A 21,287-nucleotide genomic window follows, 5' to 3' on the forward strand; every position below is an offset into this window, starting at 1 on the left:
TAAACCATACCAACAGCTGTGACGTAATGGAAAGGATGCTGATTCTTGTCTACTTTTTCACTTCAGAACCACCTGTGTGTAGGTCTCAGATCTGTCACATTAAAACTAGGTATGTTATATAAATTTAAGTATTATTATTCAGTTGATCCCAATAACATAGTTCGCCAGCAGGGGCAAAATGTAGTACTGATTAATGCTAAGATTAATTTACACCCCCGCTAATTGTGCGCTGAGTTAAGAAAAAATTTGTTAGTGACTGGGATGTAGGAACAGCCAATTTCCCTAAAGATGTTTAGGCTCTCCTGTCGGAACCATGAAACTCAGTTTCCTAGGCAGCACGGAGGCCTGAAGGTAACACAGCCACAGGGCGCCGGCATCTAGTGCCCTCCCACGTCGGCAAGAAAGCCTGTTTTCACTTCCCGCCCCTTTCTTGCTCCTTTTAATCCCTTCCCCCTCTGCCAATTCCGGAGGGGAACCCTGTCACAATTTCTTTCAAATTGAAGCGTAGGACTTATTTTATCAACACAATCCGGAACAATCAACATGGCGGCGCCCGTAAGATGCCTCGGTAGAGGTAAAGTAAAGTGTTGTATGGGCTTGCAGCGAAAGACTTCTGGCACGGGGTCTCTGGTTGTAGCAGAGTGCAAGCTAGACTCTCCTACGCGCGGGTCTGCACTGGGACCTGGAAAAGCCGCCTGCTCTTTTGGGGATCTAAGGTGTCCAAAGGGTCACTGCTACCGAAAAGCGACCTTTCAGAGGTTTTACTCCTTTCTGGAGCCGTCCACCCCAGGAGTGGAATGGGAGGGGGATGTACATCAACACTCCTTCAGCCACCCGTAGGGACAGAGGCAAGGACAGGGTTCTCTCTCTGATACTGGGGGTGGGGGGTGGGTTGGATACGTGAAGTTACCTCTGGTAAGAAAAGGTGGTATATATGTGTGGCTCACAACTGTAAACTCTAATGTTATCAAAATGCTTGCTAGTGCTTCAGAGTATTACACAGTTGCAGGCGATTTCAGTTCTTGAATTTCCAAAGACGTCGATTTGGATCAACATTTTTCATTTGGCGGCTGTTTCAGACATACTTCTTGGTAGCAACTCTTAGCATTTTACAGCCCTTTTTCGGTACAATGTTTTTTTTATTAAATTTTGTGTTTTTGAAAGCAAACTGAAACGTATGTTATTAAGATAGATTTAAGTGGAGGCAGCATCACCCCCATTTTACACATTTCAGATAGCTATATGTGCATGAATCTTTTGTTGGCCTGCTTTTTATTAGTTCGCCATTCTATACTTCTGCCAATACCATACTGTATTAATGATCATAACTTTATAACAAGTCTTGATCCCTGGTAAGTTAGTTCCCTTCATTTTGTTCTTATCTTTCAGAAGTACCTTGAGCAACTCTGTGAATGTATTATCTATTAGGAAAAAATAAAATTTAAATTATTTAAAACATTCAGGATACACATTCAGTAATAATATAGCTAACATACTCTGAGCCTGAACTAGATTAAGTTAAAACTAAGTGAAGGCAAAATTGTTCAATTAGTTGTGTTTACTTGGCTTTATAACAGTGGAGTATCCATTATTACACTTTTCAAAGAATGGTTAAGAATTGCAAAACGTTGAATGTTTTTGTTCTGGAAAATGATTAAAACTGTAAAAATTGTGAGTGTAATTATTTAATGTGAATAATTTGCACGTTTTTTTCTTTTAAGTCTTGATACATCAAAGGCATAGCATCTTTAAGATGGCCTGTCAGACCCCTCTTCATCCTCGTTCTGCATGCATTCAGGTGCCCAGTAGACATTTTGCTGCTGCTAGGAAGTAAGTATTTTTTGTTTTTAGTTATTTTGCTATAATTAAAAATTCTGATTCAATATATTATACTTGGTTCCATAAATAGATGCAGGGACATATAATGGTAAAATCTGTTATCTCTGCTTCTTTGACTATAGTCCTGAGTTAAAGATATGACATTATAATAATACTTAACATTTATTGAACCCTAATGTTCAATTATGAATTTTAGTTACTACAGCAACCTTATTTAGAAACTGTTGTTATTATACTCTTTTAGAGACAAAAAGCAGGGCAGCAATAAGTTATGTAATACTTGCCCAAGGTCACAGAGCTAGTAATTGTTGGGGCTAGGATTTTGTGACATAATAAATACTTGTATTGGTTTCTGCTCAGTTTGTGAATCTCCTGAGTGATAGGGATATCAGGAGCATCTTTTATTCCAATATTAGGCCTTTGACCCATTTCCTCATACAGATCTTCTAAAATCCTTGTAATTTCTTGGGTGATAGGAGCACCCTATTAGTAACGGAGCAACTCTTGGTGGGCTCCTAAATTGGGTGTGGGTGAAACCATGATTAGAAGCTTGGAACTTTCAGCCCCACTCTTTATCCTCCACTGGGGAAAATGCCTGTGCATTGAGTTCATAATTGATCATGCCTACATGAAGAAGTCTCCATAAAAATCTCTGAACTGTGGGATTCAGAGAGGTTCTGGGTTGGTGAACAGAATCCATTTGTCAGAGGGTGGCACTCCAAAACCCAGTGGGGACAGAAGCTCTTGTGTTACAGACCCTTTTTCATCTCACCCATTTATCTAGCTATTCATCTGTATCCTTTATCATATCCCTTATTATATAATAAACTGGTAAATGTTAAGTAAGTGTTCTTCTGAGTTCTGTGAGCCATTCAAGTAAATTATGAAGCCTGAGGAAGGGATTGTGGTACACCCTGAATTAATGGCCTATTGATCACCGAAGCTGCAGCAATTTTGAGAAAGAAGAGCAAAGTAGGAGGGATCACCATACCTGATACCAAACTGTATTACAAGGCCACTGTAATCAAAGCAGCCTGGTACTGGCATAAAAACGGGCACATAGACTAATGGAACAGAATAAAGAACCCAGAAATAAACCCAAGTTTCTACGGTCAATTAATATTTGACAAAGGGGGCAGGAAAATATAATGGAGTAAAAATAGCCTCTTCAAAAAATAGTGTTGGGAGAGCTGGACAGCTAATTGCAAAAAAATGAAACTCGAGCACCAACTTACACCGTACACAAAAATAAATTCAAGGTGGATACAAGATTTAAATATAAGTTGTGACACCATTAAATTTCTAGAGGAGAACATAGGCAGGAAAATCTCAGATATTTCATGCAGCAATATTTTCACTGATATGTTCCCTAGAGCAAGGGACATAAAGGAAAGAATAAACAAATGGGATCTCATCAAAATAAAAAGCTTCTGCATGGCTAAAGAAAACAGTATTAAAACAAAAAGAGAACCAACTGTATGGGAAAACGTATTTGCCAATGATACCTCAGACAAGGGTTTAATCTCCAGAATATACAAAGAACTTACATGACTCCACTCTAAGAAGACAAGCAATCCAATTAAAAAAATGGGGAAAGGACTTGAACAGACACTTCTCCAAGGAGGACATACAGAAGATCCAGAGACACATGAAAAGATGCTCAATATTGCTAGCTATCAGACAGATGCAAATTAAAATCACAATGAGATACCACTTTACATGGGTCAGAATGGCCATCATAAACAAAGCAACAAACAACAAGTGTTGGAGAGGTTGTGGGGAAAAGGGGACCCTAGTTCACTGTTGGTGGGATTGCAGACTGGTACAACCACTATGGAAAACAGTATGGAATTTCCTCAGAGAACTAAAAATGGAAATGCCTTGCCCTGGCTGGTGTAGCTCAGTGGATTGAGCGCAGGCCTGTGAACCACACAATCGCGGTTCGATTCCCAGTCAGGGCACATGCCTGGGATGCAGGCCTCTCTCTCTCCTTACCTTTCCCTCTAAGATAAATGAATAAAATCTTTAAAAAAAAAAAAAATGGAAATGCCTTTTGACTCAGCAATTCCACTGTTAGGAGTATATCCTAAGAACCCTGAAACACCAATCCAAAAGAACCTATGCACCCCAATGTTCATAGCAGCCCAATGTACAATAGCCAAGAGTTATTGGGTTAACTTATTGGAAGCAACCTAGGTGCCCAGCAGTAAATGAGGGGATCAAAAAACTATGCTACATTTACACAATGGAATTCTATGCAGCAAAAAGAAAAGGCGCTCCTACCCTTTGTGACAGCATGGATGGAACTGGAAAGCATTATGCTAAGCAGAATAAGCCAGGCAGTGATAGACAAATACCATATGATCTCACCTTTAAAAGGAATCTAATCAACAAAACAAGCAAGCAAAATATAACCAAAAACACTGAAATTGAGAATAGGCTGACAGTGACCAGAGGGGAGAGGGGAGGGAATTTGAAGGGAAATGGAGAAGGCTTTGAAGGAACAAGAATAAAGGACACATGGACAATACTGGAGAGGGGGCTAGAAACAGAAGGGAACTGGAGAGGGCTGGGGTAGTGGGCTAGGATGGGGGTAAAAGACAGAAAACTATACTTGAATAACAATTAAAATTTAAACTCTAAAAATACCCTATTGGTCAGAAGTACTGGAGGCCGGGCCTTGTGATTAGCATCTGCAGTGGGGGCAGTCTTGAGGGACCGAGCCGGTAACTTGTGGGATGTAATGCTAAACCAGGTAGAGAGTGTCAGAACTGTATTGAATTGTAGGGTACTTTGCTGATATTAGAGAATTGGATGATGTGGAAAAAAATCCATGCATTTGGTGTCATAATTCTTGTGAGTAGAGGAAAATAGTTCTTTTTACCTATACGCTCTGTTCTGTTCTTGCTTGCATTTAACTTAACCACATATCTTGGAGATTGTTTCAGATGGAACTGTATAGTCATTTTTTTATTGAATTATAAGTGACATATAACATGCTAATTCCAGGTGTACAGCATAATGATGTGATATTTGTATATATTGTGAAAGATTGACCACAATAAGGCCAGTTAACGTCTATTACCAGAGTTAGACATTTTTTCTTGAAATGAGAACTTTTAAGATTTTTCTCTCTCAGCAATTTTCAAAATATACAATACAGTATTATTTACTGTACTCACCATGCTATACAGTATGGCTCTAATACTTATTTATTCTGCAGTTGGAAGTGCGTACCTTTTGATGATCTTCACCCATTTTGCCTATCCCTCACTTTATCCTCCTGCTGACTACTAATCGGTTCTCCCTCTCTCTCTTTTTTAACTTCCACATGTAAGTGAGATCCTGTAGTATTTGTCTTTTTCTGATATACATCACTTCGCATAATGTCCTCAGGGTCTGTCCATGTTGTTGCAAGTGGCAAAATTTCCTTTTTCATGGCCTAATAAACATTAGGAATATTGTATATAATGGCCTAATATAACATAGGAATGTTATATGGACATGTCTGTCCATGTTGTTGCAAGTGGAATGTTGTTGCAACATTCCATTGTATATAGGGTGAGGTGGGGGGAAGTAGATTGACAGTTGTGAGTATGAGAAACACAGAGTTTAATTCTTATATTATTAATTATTGTATTACTTCCCATACAAACAACTGTAAACCTACATTTGCCCCCCCTGTATATACCACATTTTCTATGTCCATTTGTCCATTGATTGATACTTAGGTTGCATCCATATCTTGGCTATTGGAAGTAATGCTGCAGTGAACACGGTATATTTCATTATATGAATTTACTATGATTTAACCATTTTCTTATTGATGCACATTTACCCTTTCAGTCTTTTGCTATTACAAATGATACTGTGGTGAATAGCCATGAGTGTAGATCTTGTCAAGTATTGTGAATATTTTTATAGTATAAATTCTGAGAAAAAGAATTTTTGAGTCAACAGATGTGCACATGTATAATTTTGGTAGGTAATACCAAATTACCTTAATAGAGATCTTGCCAGTTTATGTCTTTCCCAGCAAGTAGTATTAAGATACCTATTTTCTGATACACAGTGTAGCCAAAATTTTTTATTGTTGCCAGTTTGATAGGTAATAAATGGTATCATTGTGGGTTTTTTTAAAGATTTTATTTATTTATTTTTAGAGAGTGGGGAAAGGGGAGAAAGAGAGGGAGAGAAACATCATTGTGTGGCTGCCTCTTGCACACCCCATACTGGGGGCCTGGCCTGAAACCCAGGCATGTGCCCTGACTGGGAATCAAACTGGCAACCCTTTTGTTAGCAGCCCACGCTCAATCCACTGAGCTACAGCAGCCAGGGCTCATTGTGGTTTAAATTGTTTTTTTTTTTTTAATTATTGAGGTTGTATATTTTTAAACATGTTTAAGAACCATTTATATTTTTCCTTCCTGTGAATTTTCTGCTTTTGTTCTATTACCATTTTCTTATTTGTTGATTAATAGGAACTCTATATATTATAAATTAACACCTTTGTGCACTATAAGGTGATTGAATTGTGAGACTCAAGGAATGGACTAAGTGCTATGGGATCACAGATGAAAAGTCAAATCTACCTGGAAGAGAGTGGTGCAAGAAATATTTGAGCTGGGGTTAGAAAGATAGGATTTTGCAGGGGAATTTGAGGAAGGTGTTTCAGTGGTATAGAGACATGAAGTAAGTGATACGGATGTTACACAGTGATATGACTTGAACATAGGATAAAGAGAGAAGTGGTGGAGATGTCACTAGAGAGGAGGCTTGCTTTGAGTGTGAATGGTGCCCAGATTCCTTCTTGTTGTGGAGAAGGTGGAGAGGTGCTGATTGTGCCTGCCCACAGCAGTCACAGTGCCTAGTTCTCCATGTTCCTACCAGCCCTGGATATCATCAGTCTTTATTTGTGTTTCTTCAGTGTATTTCTAATTTACATATTTTGTCCATGTTCTATTGGGTTGTTTGGTTATTTTTCTGCTTTGTTAAAGCATTTGTTTATGAGGGATATTAATTATTTTAAGAATATTTTATCTTTAAGTGTTTTATCCTACAGAAATTTATCATTTATGTCTTCAAATTCTATTCTAGTACAACTTTTAAAATTTCACCAACCTAAAAAGCATGGTATTAGAAGTATGCATACTTAAAAAGTGAAAAATTATAGCAATTTTTTCCATGCCTGACAATGAGTTATTCAGTAGCTTGAGGGAGTCACAGTATTCATTATTAGAGTTGTGGTTTCCATTTTTTAATCTACTGACTTAATAATATACCAAGTAATAGTTTTTTCATGGCTAATTTTTAAATCCAGGATCTGAGACAATAGAGGGGCTTGTGCTTGCTTTGTTCCTCTCGTCATTCTGAATCTCCCCACTCCTCCATGGGTGCGTGTACATGTGTATACCGTGGTTTGCCAGGGGCAGATCTGTTTAGAAAAGGCCACAGTGTCATCTCTGACTCTGGCTCTGTTCCTCTCTTGACAATAGATTGTTTTTCTTGCTTCTTGAAGTATTTCAGCATTTTTTGTGGGCTGCCAGACATTCTGTGTGGAACACATTTGAGGCTGAAGTATATTATATTAATTCCTGGAAATGCGCATGCCTCTTCTGCCAGGCACATGAATCAATCCAGTCAGTTATCTAGGTTTTGGTTTTGTTGTTGCCATGGTTACCATCAGCCTCAAATTTCTGAGCTCTCAATTTGTGCTTTGGGTGGGGCCTGGGATGCTGGAAGGTTTTTCTCAGTATTCCTGGTGTATGATCAATTTTCTGCCTTGTCTGTGCAGCTGTGGGCGAGAGGATTCCAGGGTGGGGGTTGGTTTCTCAATATTCTTGTGCCTCCCTTAGTAGTAGACTGTCTTTGCTGGGTGCTTGTTAGGCTGGTGATAGGTGTATGTGAGATTCTCTGTTTTTCAAATCCAACCTTCATCTTAAGTAGGCCCAGTGTGGCTAGACCGTGGGGATGGGGTTTTCTCTATATTTCTGTCCCTTGCCCCCACCCAAGATATTGCAGATCCTGTGCGAGAATGTCTGGTCCCTTCCACATCTTTATTGGTAGAGGATACTGTGTGTGCAGGACTGTTTCCTGCCCCACCCCCCAGGGTAGAAGTTTCGGTGGGTTTTTTTTTCTTCTTTCTTTCCCCTACACTAAATGGGTATTTATTTACCTGTGCCCTGGAGGGTTTCAGGGTTACTGCTTTTCTGGCTGAATTGGCTGATCTGTTTTTTGCCAGCACGCTCAAGGAAGGATTTCTAGCCCCCTGGCCTGCTCCGGTATTTCCCAAGAGTATCTGGCAGAGGTCTTTGGAAAGGCCCTACAAACTGAGGGTGAACTCCCCTTGTGTTTAGATCTCCCAGGGGGGTTATACTGTCCCTCAAGCCCTAAAATTTGAACTGATTTTTTTCCTTACCTGCTTGCCTTTCTCTCATACTCTGGTACAGGCAAGACTTGCCCTGATGGTGCACGTGTGGGGGTGGGGTAGGGAGTGTGGTTGACTCCTTGGATTTCAGGCTACTCAGTTGCCCTAGGATCTCAGCTCTGTGACAGATTCATGAAAAGTTGTGATTTTTATTTGGCTCTTTATTATTGTTAAAGCTCTTTCCAGATTTTGTTTTTTCATTTTTATTTGTATTATTAATGACTGGGTTTTATTCTGTCAGCTTTTACGTTGTGAACGGTAGCACACCTTCTGCATTTAGTTTAATGAATAAACCAGCATCAGAAATGGTAGTGAATTTATTTGTGATTTACACTGTGAAATATGAATTCTAAACATTTGCATGCCATTAATAGTTACATGCCCTAGGCATTTTCTCTTTAGTTCTGTTCAATTCAGTTTAGCGTGACAGAAGTTGTATACCTGGCCACCCTACCCCCTTCAGTGTAAAAGGTTTCTTCAGTCTTCAAAGGGCTTGGATCTCTGGGGTCATAGATTTTCAGAGGTCTTGAAATTAACTTTTATTATAGCACTGATTTTTTCTTATATTGTTTTATTTGGGTGTGACTGTGGAGTTATTTTTCCCTTTCATGCTTTTGCTGTTAAGGGAGACATGAGACAGGGAGAAGGTTATTACCTGAGTACAATCTCTTACTCATTTAATCTCTGTGGTTTAGTTACCCAGGTAACTGCAGCTCAATTCTGTTCTCTTTGATTCAGATTGCCAGGTGTTTCTCCCTCATTTTCTGGAAAAAACCCTTCTAGTGTGATTTATTTTAGGCTCTAAGAATTACAGTATTGAAGCTTTCCTGATAGGGCCTTGCATAATTACATGAAGAGCAAAGTTCTTCTGGACATGATTCTTATGATTAAAGATTTTTTTGGAGGTCATGGAAAGCAGGCAGTGGGTCTGTGAAATTAATTATTGTTTTGGAAGAAAGTTCTTTCCTTAGAGTCCTATTTGATCTATGTTATAATGATTTATAATTTATTTTTACTAAAGCAGCATTCCACTTGTAACTTAAAAATATTTTCACTGAATCACCTTAAATATGTATTTTGTAAAACATGGTCCAAAGTATAAATAAATAAATTGTTGTATACCCAACTCAGACTCTTTATGTATCAGACTTTTGTTGAGTTTTGCAAATACTTATTAATTTAAAAATCATAGTTCAGCTTCTGGGAATTTCATGTTAATTGCAAGTTAAATGGACAGGTTCAGCCATGATTAAAAATTTAGTGGTGAAATCCACATTTATGTAAAGGAAATCTGTAGTTTATGGCTAGGGCTCTTAGTCATTTTGTTAAGTTTAGGTAGAGAGTTTATTACTAAAATATGCTCTCTGGACTCCTTCTTCCATTGGCCTCACTGCTCTTTTACTAAATATAGAATAAAAATGTGGTTTCTCCAGTTTAGAATGTTTCGGGAGTTTGTGGAGTACTTCCCAGGTAGCTGAGATGTGTTGCATGCATCCCTTTGGGCTCCTGTTTAGACTTGTCGTCACCTGTGTCCTATTAAAAATGAGCATTGGCATTATCTGCTGTTCTGTGAAATTGTTCATTAGCTGTGAGGATATCGCTGACAGTTATGGTTATGAAGTTTTATTGAGTGCTAAAAGTGAAAGTGGAATTATACTTTTGAATGGTTTTTGAGGTTCTTTTTTAAAAAAATTATTTTGCTCTCACCCATTTCTTGCGCATAAATTTTATAGTACTTCGTGTTAATTTTCTGTTGCTGACATAACAAAGTACCACAAATCATGTGACTTAAAACAACCCAAGTTTATTATCTTGCAGTTTTGTAGGTCAGAAGTGTAATGTGGATTTCATGGGCTAAAATCCAGGTTTCAGCAGGACTTCATTCCTTTCTGGAGGCTTTGGGGAAGAATCTGTGTCCTTGCCGTTGCCCACTTCCAAAGACCTGCATTCCTGGCTCGGGTCCCCCATTCTCCATTTTCAGAGCTGGGAACAGCAGACTGGGTCCCTTTTCATGCTTGAATTTCTCCTCTCTCCCCATGTTGGCCAGATGCAGGTGGGAAAGGGACAGCTTTCTCTGTTCTCAAGGATTCAGTGTTATTAGACTGGGCCCACCTGGATGTTCAGGATACTCTCCCCGGTTGGAGGTCTTTCACCTTAATGACATCTGCAAAGTCCTTTTTACTGTATAGATGTGGACATCTTTGGGAAGCTGTTATTCTGCCTACCACATAATTCAGACATCATTATCAAATATTATTTCACTAACATAAAATGTTTATGGCTAAAAGATTATAGGTTTGATGTGAATTAATGCTGAGAAAATATATCACCCTCTAGTTCTGTCTTCTTAGCTTCAAACTCTTAACTGCAATTCCCTTTTGAACATATGTTTTAGGTATTTTGTAAGCACCTTGTTAGCTTCTGCAATATAACAAACCACCCCACAGTTATTTGTCATCGCCCACATGTCTGTGGATCAGCTGATCTAAGCTAGGTTTGGATGGGTGTCACTGATGACTTTGGCTGAGCAAACTACATCTGTGAGCAGGCAGGTCAGGTGCCAATTATCTAATCTCGCCTGGGGCTCTATGGGAGCAGCTCTGTTTCATATGTCTCGTCTTCCCACTTTTGGGTTAGCTCAGGCATGTTCTTGTGAAAAAGGCAGAAATACAAAAATACAAGTGAAAATACATGAAGCCTCTTACAACCTAAACTCAGAGCAGAAAGACTGTCACTGTTGCTTGATTCTGTTGGCCAAGTGAGTCACATGGCCAAATCAGGGTGATGGGAAATATATATACTTCACCTCTTTAAATGGGAGGATCTTAGCAAAGGAACTTGGATGGAGAAAAGGTTATAAAAAAGTAATATAAACAGAGCCATTTCATTTGTTTTTTAACCCTCACTCAAGGATGTATTCACTTGTTTTAGAAAGGGGGGTAGAGGGAGAGACAGAGAGAAAGGAAGGGAGGGATGGAGGGGCGGGGGGAGAGAGAAAGAGAGAGAAAGAAACATCATTCCCTTGACCCTGACCCTGGATGGAACCTGCAGCCTTTTGGCGTACTGGTCTTTTGGTGTACCGGAGGAAGCTCTAACTGAGTCACCTGGCCAGGGAAAAACTGAGTCACTTTAAAATAGAGTTGGAGCTGCCATCCCAGAGGAACTTGCTTTGCAAGTCTACTCCTCAGAACTTTGGAATGTTAAAACTGGGTAAAATAACCTTTAGACTGTGCCCAAAGCAACATAGAATTCTAAACAACTGTTTGCAAAGATAACAAGAAAGCAGATGATATGGCTATGACTGAAACCCTGACTGATGATGCAGGGTTTCTGCCTGCATCAGTTTTTCCAGACTACCTATTTGTTTGGGTCTCAAATAAATGCTCCCTCTCTCATGTTGGGTTTTTTTTTTTTAAGATTTTATTTATTTATCTTTAGAGGAGAAGGGAAGGAGAGAAGGAGAGAAATATCAATATATGGTTGCTTCTCATGTGTCCCCTGCTGGGAACTGGCTTGCAACCCAAGCATGTGCCCTGACTGGGAATCGAACCGTGATCGTCTGATTCGCAGGCCCTTGCTCAATCCACTGAGCTACACCAGCCAGGGCTCATGTTGGTTTTTTATTTCAGGTTAATGGGGGAAAAAGAATTGGGGCCAATGATGCAACCCTACACCCAACTCTATATTGCCCCAAACTGCACTCATCTCTGTGACTGTCTTCCTGTCTCTATTTCTGGTCTTAGTTAATGTTACCACTCTAGGCCTAGTCACCCAAGCCAGAAACCTAAGAAGTATTCCAGAATCATCTCTTACCCCTTTTCCTGTATTCAGTATTCATCCGGTAAATGGCTTTCTAATCTCTCATCTTCTGTTGCCTATTATCCTCACTGTTCTGGTTTAGGCTGTCATATCTTCTTGAGAAGAAAGGAAGGAAATAGTCTCTTGTCTCCAATTTAGCTTCCTTTAAACCCTCCCTTTATGTTGCAGCTCCAGCTGCAATACGGGTGTCACTCCTGCTCAGTGGCTTCTCTTTCACTGCCTCTAGAGGTTGCCCCCTGTTACCAAATTCACCAGCCTCTCATCTTTTGCTCTTTCCTGTCTTCTGCTTTACTCTTTAGTTCAGAGTCAGCAAAATATGGCCAGTAGGTCAAAAAATTTGGTCCACAGTCTATTTTTGTATGGTTCTTGAGTTAAGAATGGTTTCACATGTTTTGAATGACTGGGGGAAAAAAGTGGTGTTTTATGACACAAGAAAATTATGAAATTTAAACCAGTATTTATAAATAAAGTTTTATTGAAACACAGCTATATTCATTAATTTTTATATATGGCTGCTTTCACATTACAGTGGCAAAGTTGACTCCTTGAGACAAGAGACCACAAGATACTTGCTCTCTGGTCCTTCACAGAAAAAGTTCACCACCCTCTGCTCTAGTGAGGTAGAACTTGTAAGAGCTCCTTTGTGTACCGTTGTGTTTCAGGCCTCAGTACTTTTATGTTGTTTCTTGGTCTGGCTAACTCTATTTTTTAAGTAATAGCTTGATTGAGATACAATTTACGTATTTTACAATGTACTCATTTAAAGTGTACAATTCAGTGGTTTGTAGCATGGTCACAGAGTTGTGCTGCCATTGTCAAGTCAATTCAGAACATTTTCATTACTTTCCAAACAACCCCATGCTCATTAGCAGTTGCTCCTTGTTTCCCTAATCCCCTCTCCTCAGCCCCAGACAACCACTAAATCTGTTTTCATCTCTACAGATTTGCCCATTCTTGATTTTTCATATAGATGGAGTCATATAATATGTGGTGTTTTATGACTGGCATCTTTCACTTAGCATAATGTTTTTAAGGGTTATACATATTGTATCAGATGTCAGTATTTTGTTCCTTTTCATTACTGATTAATATACACTTGTATGGATATAACACATTTTATGTATCCTTTGGTGAAGAGGTGATGGACATCTGGTTTGTTTTTACTTCTTGACTATAATGATTAATGTTGTTATAAACCTTTGGGTACAAGTTTTTATGTGGTATGCATTTCCATTTTTCTTGGGTATATACCTGGGCTAATTCTTTTCTTCAAGGGTTGACTTTGGGTCCTGTCTTCTAGATCCATTTCCTAGCCTCCCAGCTAGATTAAATGTTCATTCCCTCCAGTTTAACACTGGTATGTTGAAATTATCTGTTTGCATGTTTATTCCTCTAAGTTTCTGGAGAGCAGCATCAATGCCTTATTTGACTTTGTATTGACTCCAAAGAGTACAACAGTTCACTTAATGTTTGTTGAACTAGAAAAACTGTAAAGCATTCTATGCTTTTGAGTGAAAATAAACTTTATTTTTTTCCATCCTAGGTACATGGGCTTTTTTTTTTTTTTTTTTTAGTTTCTTGGAATACGTATTGAGATAACTGATCTTGAATTTATCTTTTTTCAAGGCCTGAAAAGAAAACGAAAAAAGGTACCAAAGGAAAAACATCAGATGAAAGAAAAGATGAGATAGAAAAAATAAAGTCATATCCCTTTATGGAAGGTGAACCTGAGGATGACGTCTACTTAAAACGCTTATATCCAAGGCAGATATATGAAGTGGAAAAAGCTATTCATTTACTTAAGAAATTCCAAATTCTGGACTTTACGAATCCAGCACAAGGAGTTTATCTTGATTTGACACTGGATATGGCGCTGGGGAAGAAGGTATATAAACTCAATTAAAATGAATTTATTTGTGAACAGTGGCTATTTATTTGTGAATGGCTATATAAATTGGCATTCCTTAACTTTTTAAAAACCTTGCCTTTTATAGTAATTTGTACAAAAACATTTGCTCTTTCTGTACTTTAGTATGAAAAATGTTTTTTTAAAGATTTTATTTATTTATCTTTTAGAGGGGAAGGGAAGGAGAGAGGAGGGAAATATCAATATATGGTTGCCTCTTGTGAGTCCCCTGCTGGGAACTGGCCTGCAGCCCAGACATGTGCCCTGACTGGGAATCGAACCGCGATCGTGTGGTTCACAGGCCTGCGCTCAATCCACTGAGCTACACCAGCCAGGGCAAATGTTTGTTTTTTAACTTTATAAATATAAAATAGAATGTTAAGCATACTCTGCATAATTGATGACATTTATCTCCTATTTAGCAGAAAATCATTGGTATAGATTTCAATAATAGTAGTATTAAAATTAATTGAGGTATTACTGTAACTTTGAAAAATTACTTAAGCTGGATGTCCTGTTCCTGCTCTGTAAGCAAGGGTTTTGGATTAGCGCACTGACCTTCAGAGATTTCCTTCGAGTTTGCATGGGTGGGGTGCTAAACCCTCTCATTGCTTCAGTCAGAACCTCTGGTTTGTTTATATGTTGCAGTTCCATGAAAGACTTTTGTTTATAAAACTCTAAAAGTAGGAAAAGCACTAGATTAGAATTGATGTCCACTATAGCTCTAAATTTTGCAAGTTTCTCATTTAAGAAATGTAATTTTCTTGGAAATGATATTTAAATTTTTATTCTCATCGTATCTTTTTTGGTCAAGCTCAAAGGTATAAGTTGTTGAACACAATTTAGGAGTCACTGGGCTTGTGGGAGGAGGCAGCATCCAAGTGCTTAAGAGCATGAGTTCTGGAGTCAGATTCCAGCACAGGCCCGCCTCCTGATGTCATCACGCATTTCCTCCTCAAGCTTGGGCTTCTGGTTTAACCTCTTCAAATCTCAGTTTTTTCATCTCTTAAAATAGGAGATAAAATGCTTAGTTCAAATGGTTATAGCAAAGATTGAATGTGATAATGCACATAAAGGACTTGGTAGGTGTTTAATAATAACAATCAACATTTACTGGAACTTGTTATATACCAACCACAGTACTGAATGCTTTGCATGCATTTTCTCATTTACCCCCATAGTAATCTCAGAAGAAGCAGCAGAGACAAAGAAAGTGAAGTAATTTGCTCAAGGTCACAGAGTAGGGGGTAGAGTTAGGATTTAAACCAGTCTGTCTTGTTTCTTAGTTTGTATCAGAAACAGTTTGAACTAGCTTTGTTATAATTTTATTTTATACCACACTATTACTGTTAGTTTACTTATTTCAGAACTATTGTGGTGTTCAAAATGATCACTATGTCAGTCAACTGTTAATGTGTGTCATAAACATGTCTTGTAGGACTACAAGTTTCATTTCATAAATGGAAGCCACTTATAAACTAGACACATTGAAAGGGTACTGTTGTCTTCCTGAGACATTTTTTGTTCTTGATAGACTGCTTGTACAGCAAGCCAGTATTCCCCAGGGGATGCTATTATTATGATTGCTTGCCATTAAAAATGTACTGAAACCAGTTGTGACATGTTAATGGCAAAGGAATGCCAGTGAATAAAATTGAGTTGCATGTCTGATAGAATGTGTACTTAGGAGTTTGTGTCTCTTGTCTGAAAAGAAATCCTGGGGAGGTTTTTTTCTACTCAAAATGAACTAAAAATGCAATTTTTCAGTTTTAATTAGGAAAGAAACCCTTTTCTCTTTTTTTCCAGACCTTAAGACTGCACAAAACTATGGAGATAGAGCTTGTTTCCCTGTGAAGTTTCCCTGAGAGATCTGAGGCGCAGGCCCAGACACGTCCTTTACCAAGCCACTGTACAAATTAGTTGTTAGGCCCTAGAATCTCCACCCATATTAAGGTGCCTCAGGTGCATTACTTTAGATTTTCCAATTCTCTTCCTCAATATATATGAATGTGTAGGTGATTAGGTTGTTTCAAAGTAGACCCACTAAAGGAAGAGCCTTTTAGACTTGGCATTCTGTCTTAGGTTTAGGGTTAATATCACTGGGTCATTTAGAACCAGTGCTGGAGATCAGGGGTGACCCACTGAGCTCATCAGCTGGATATTCTCTGTTTTTCAGCATATACAGTTAAATTCATGTCCTCCTTGATGATGTCAAAACATTGCATTTTGTTTCTCTTTTTTTAATTTTAGAGAGAGGGGAAGTGAGAGAGAGAAGCATTGAGTTGTCCCACTTATCTGTTCATTATTGGTTGATGCCTGTGTGTGTCCTGACTGGGATCAAATCTGCAACCTTTGCATATTGGGACAACGCTCCAACCAACTGAGTTACCTTGCCAAGGCTCAATATTCTTTTAAATTTAGTTCAGTGTGGCAAACATTTATTGCCATCCATGTAAAAAGCATTGTATTAGGTGCTGGGGAAGATAATGGATATGCAAATACATCTCTTAATATATGAGAGACTGTGGTGAATAATGTAGAGATAGAAGCCAAGTACCACACAGAGTGGCACTGGTAAGAGATACAGATTTTCATCATGGTTTCTTACAAAAGAAATATAATCTCTTTTGTCTTAAATTGTAATCAGTGAATAGTTCTGGACTGATGAGAGGATATGTAGTAGAATTAAAACATTAAAAACAAAATATGTCAGTTCTTTTTATAGATGAGAGATACAGAAAAGATAAATTTTTCATAATCATTTTTCCATTGTTGTGTATTTAGAAAAAAGTGGAGCCATTTGCCAGTGTTCTTAGGTTGCCGTACCCATTCATTTCAGAAGTCAATAAAGTTGCTGTATTTACAGAGGTGAGTAACCTTTATCAGTGTTTTATGCCATTTAATTTAGTATAACACATTAATCAATGATTAGAGTAACTGAATGAGTAGAGTTTCAGAGAATTCTAGAATTTACCTAGTCTCATTTTCCCCATTTGAAGCTCAAAGCAGTAAGACAACTCATTTGAAGTTATGTTGTTAGTGTGAGAAAAAGCTAAACTAGAACATTACCTTCATTATTATTAGTCTACAATATTATGTTTTCACAGAATATGGAAGAAGAGTATAGAATTTATCCTACTAGCTCCTGCTTCCTACTCAAACTCCTCAAACAACAATAAAATTATTTTAAAGCAGTGGGCCCACATAAGTGCTGTGAAGACATAGAAACCACACTTTTAAAAATATCTAGTCTGGAAAATGAAGAAAGTCAAGGCTATGACAAATATAGTAATAATAGTCTTTTGTCAATGTTTTTATATTATAAACATTTGTTTATAGTGTGTTTATGAACTTGCTTTGTGAAATGTTTCCATTCTTCTTCATCTGTCACTCTTTCAAGAAAGAAATTCTTTTTTTCCAGAAGAGTGGAGCATATGGCTGTTAGAATGCCACAAAACTTTAGTAACTAAGGCAGTGTTACATTTTCACAGTAAAACCAAATGATATAAATGAAACATAGAGAGAAAATAGTTAATATTGTATATCTTTTTTTGAATTTTCAGACAACAGGCTACATTTTCTATCAGGTTCTATCACTGATTAAATTTAAAAAAACTTTTCCTCTTCTATATTGGTTTTATAAAATGGCTCCATTTAAGTTTGCAAAACTAAGTATTTGTAATCTTTTACTTTTGGAAGATGATGTATTTATGGCTTTGGAGACTTAGGTTAAACCACTTGGTAGGTTCCTAATGCCTCATTTTTTGTACTTGCTTATGTTGCAAGAAATACCTCAATTACCAACAAACCAATATTTCTGATGCATCTTATTGAAAATTGACACATTTTCAATTCACAGTAAAAGCCACAATTTTTATTTTATTTTATTTTTTTAATTTTATATCTCCACAAGGAAACATAGCACTATTAAGTGTCTATTACATCTACGGAGAACTTCAGTCTTAGGTCACAGCGTTAAGAGCTCCTGGTTTTGGTCACATAGCTCTCTTTGAAATGACCTATACAATTTTTATTTTTAACTATGATATTATTTCTGACAAAATACTTGAAAGTAGTGTGAATTTGTTTAAAGATTGTTTCAAACTATTGTATTTCGGTAGAGTGCATCCGAGATTAAAATAGCAGAAGAAAATGGAGCCGCATTTGCAGGAGGGACTAATCTCATTCAGAAGGTATAGTGTTATTCTCACATTCATTGGTTACAGAAAGTATTCTTTTATTTTAGCTATCCATTTATTTATTACATGTGAACATAGCCACTATATTCATATATTTTGATAAATGGTTAGTAGAACTTTATAGAACAGGGAAATATTTCCTGTTTTTTTGAGTTTCAAAATCAAGCTAAGAAAAAACTATCCTGACATTCTGAAATGAATTATGCCTGATTTATATTGTGATTGTTATTTTTCTTGCTTCCTGTGTGTTTTGTGAGTTTTGAGGGCAGATTAGAAAAGGCAGTATGACTCTTCATGGTTTCAATGGGAGATCTAAATGAAATCTGAAAGGTAGCACACATAGATATCTCCATTCATGTTTTGGAAATCATGTATTTGTTTTGCCTTTTTTTTGGAGTGAAAAGTGTGATTAATTTTACTAGATCACAAAGGATAGTATCTGACCTCTATAATGTACTTTGGGTTACTTTTGACTTTTTACATACCACCCCTCAGCCCCTTCCCTTCAGTTCAGAGTGACTTGGCTCAGCATGGAGGCAACAAATGATTATTTAGTCTACCTTGAGAAAATAAAAAAAAATTGTGGAGCCTGTTCAAAACAGGACTTTTTTCTTTAAAAATAAGTAGGAAGGATAGGCATGTCTGTTGAATGTTGGGAGCTATTTCTTCAAGTACAAATGATTTTCCTTAACATTCTCTAAAATATTTTCCAAATTTAAACGTTTAGGTTTTAGAATGCTTTTCTTTTTGTTTTCAGAACAGGAAACAGTATGATTTGAAAATTTGTCTTTTGTCCCACATTCAGATTTTGATTAGGGGAAGTTTAAACTGGAACCCTCCTTTGGGATGAATAACAGTGCTTGTAGTTTGTTTTTTATTCTTTCTTTTTAAAAAAAATATTTTATTTATTTATTTTTAGATGGAGGGAAAGGAAAGGAGAAAGGGAAAGAAACATTAATGTGTGGTTGCATCTCACAGCGCCCCCTACTGGGAATCTGGCCTGCAACCCAGGCATGTGCCCTGACTGGGAATCAAACCGGCAACCCTTTGGTTCACAGGCTGGTGCTCAATCCACTGAGCCACATCAGCCAGGGCTGTAGTTTGTTTTTTTCTATCCCAGTAAAACTATAAATTTGGTGTGGGTTCTGGATTTTTAAGAAAAGTCTCCAGACTGACTTTTCAGAACAGAACTAATGGGAAATATGAAGAGATTATGCTTTCATACAGATTTCAGGTCAAGGAGAGTGGTATTCAATTCTTACTGATATATCATAAATTTTAATTTAATAAAATTATTAAACATAATACCACAGGGTACAGAGATTGAGAGTAGAGGTTGGTTTCTGGAGGCAGAGAACTATTCTTATTAAGCTTGTGTACTGCCTTTCATTTTCTTCCTGAAAGCATAAGAGTACCGTACAGAACTGTCATAGCAACAATGGAGTTTAAATAGTTACCTCCACTCTTAAAATGTTAAGAAGTTAACTTTTAAAGCATTATGCGAAGCGAAATAAGCCAAGTAGTGAAAGACAAATACCATATGATCTCACCTTTAACAGGAATCTAATCAACAAAACAAACAAACAGGCAAAATATAACCCAAGACACTGAAATTGAGAACATACTGACAGTGACCAGAGGGTAGAGGGGAGGGAATTTCGGGGGAAAGGGGGAAGGATTCACAGGAACAAGTATAAAGGACACATGGACAAAAACTAAGAGGGGTAGAAATGGGAGGGAGGTCAGGAGGGCCGGGCGGGTGGGCTGGGATGGGGGTAAAAGGCAGAAAACTGTACTTGAACAACAATTAAAATTTTTAAAAAACAAGTTAACTTCTTAAGAAAGTAATGGTAAGAGAGCAGGGAGTGTTCTGTCGCATTAGGTTAATTAAAACATTTGAAAAAGTAACCCAAATAAGGAAACCCAGTATATTTTGAAACTTTTTGATAAATAAAATTATTATAGAGACAGAGTTTCTCTTTCAGTGCCCCAGTGGTGATCTATTATTAGAGGGGAAATGTCATCTATATACAGCATCATAACCAGTACAGTTTTGCATGTTACCCCCTGGTATCTGTTAAAGTGCATCCAAGGTATTTTTAGAAGGTATTCAGGTATAGAAGTAAATTCAGTACAGTTTTATAAGTAGTATCTTGTCTGCAATTTTTATTTACACATTCTTGTATTTTTAACTAGTTTAAATACTGTTATTCTTAGTTCTTCTAATAGGTGAATGTAGAATAAGTTTATTGAACTTTTAGTTGTTTCTTAGGTAAGAAATGTCTTAGGTCTTAGGTAAGACCTTAATTTGTTTACAAAATTTACTTTCCTTTTGTTTGAAATACCACAAGCATGAGTGGTTCTGAGGAAATTAAAAAAATAATTTTGTTTTTCCTTGTCTCTAAAGCATAATTTCACTCTATTTAATTTTGTATTCCATGATATAATGTTAAGATCAACTATAGCATAACTTTCCAATGTAATTTTAAATTTAATTTAATTCAAAGAAACATGTTTTAGCGTTACTATTGGAAGCTCTTAGAGTACAAATTTCACATACTGTTCTTTGACATTTTAAAATTACATCTGGCTTAATAGTTCCAGCAATGAGAACCCTGGTTCTGGTCCATACTGCCTGTGTTTAAATTCTGTGTCCGTCCTGTGTATATGCACAGGTTGACTCATCTTCCCTAAGCTTTCAGTTTCCATCTGGAATGTGTGGTCAGTAATAGTACTTGCCATGTAGGGTCATTGTAAAGACTGGATGAATTAAATTATGTTAAATATTTAGGTGAATGTTTGACATGATATAAGTGCTTGTTTAATGTAAGTTATTATTATTAAGAGGAACACAGTGTGTTATTTAGGGAATAAAGAATTTATAAAAAGAAAGAATAGTAACAGGATAAAATTTCAGAGTCACAGCTTAGTTTTGCCAGAGTTCAGGTCATTAAGGTTCACTGTAATCCCCAACCATGGCTTTGAATGATGTAGGATGGTAGGATTTCAAGCAAAAAGAATCATTGATAAATTACAAATAATGCCCCTTTTAATTACATAAAAGTCTTTTATTACAAAATCATACGTATGTAATTCT

The 21,287-nt window shown here is 37.3% G+C and overlaps 1 protein-coding gene and 1 non-coding gene across 2 annotated transcripts in view; one reads left to right on the forward strand and one right to left on the reverse strand.

Moving 5' to 3' along the window:
* The first annotated feature begins 336 nt into the window (after positions 1-336).
* Positions 337-21,287, forward strand: part of MRPL1 (mitochondrial ribosomal protein L1) — a 53,351-nt gene continuing 32,400 nt past the window's right edge. Inside the window, exons 1-5 of the mRNA XM_037051014.1 lie at positions 337-574; positions 1,722-1,830; positions 13,712-13,970; positions 16,776-16,859; positions 18,113-18,184. Of these exons, the coding sequence (XP_036906909.1) occupies positions 544-574; positions 1,722-1,830; positions 13,712-13,970; positions 16,776-16,859; positions 18,113-18,184 (555 nt within the window). The 5' untranslated portion in view covers positions 337-543. The remainder of the gene's footprint in view (positions 575-1,721; positions 1,831-13,711; positions 13,971-16,775; positions 16,860-18,112; positions 18,185-21,287) is intronic.
* Positions 17,888-18,012, reverse strand: LOC118990471 (small nucleolar RNA SNORA25). Its single transcript, XR_005067233.1, has one exon. It is a non-coding gene; the product is annotated as a small nucleolar RNA SNORA25 (small nucleolar RNA).

The sequence above is a fragment of the Sturnira hondurensis genome, unplaced genomic scaffold, assembly GCF_014824575.4.
Source record: "Sturnira hondurensis isolate 20B ecotype Veracruz unplaced genomic scaffold, ASM1482457v3 Scaffold0007036, whole genome shotgun sequence".
Taxonomy (NCBI): domain Eukaryota; kingdom Metazoa; phylum Chordata; class Mammalia; order Chiroptera; family Phyllostomidae; genus Sturnira; species Sturnira hondurensis.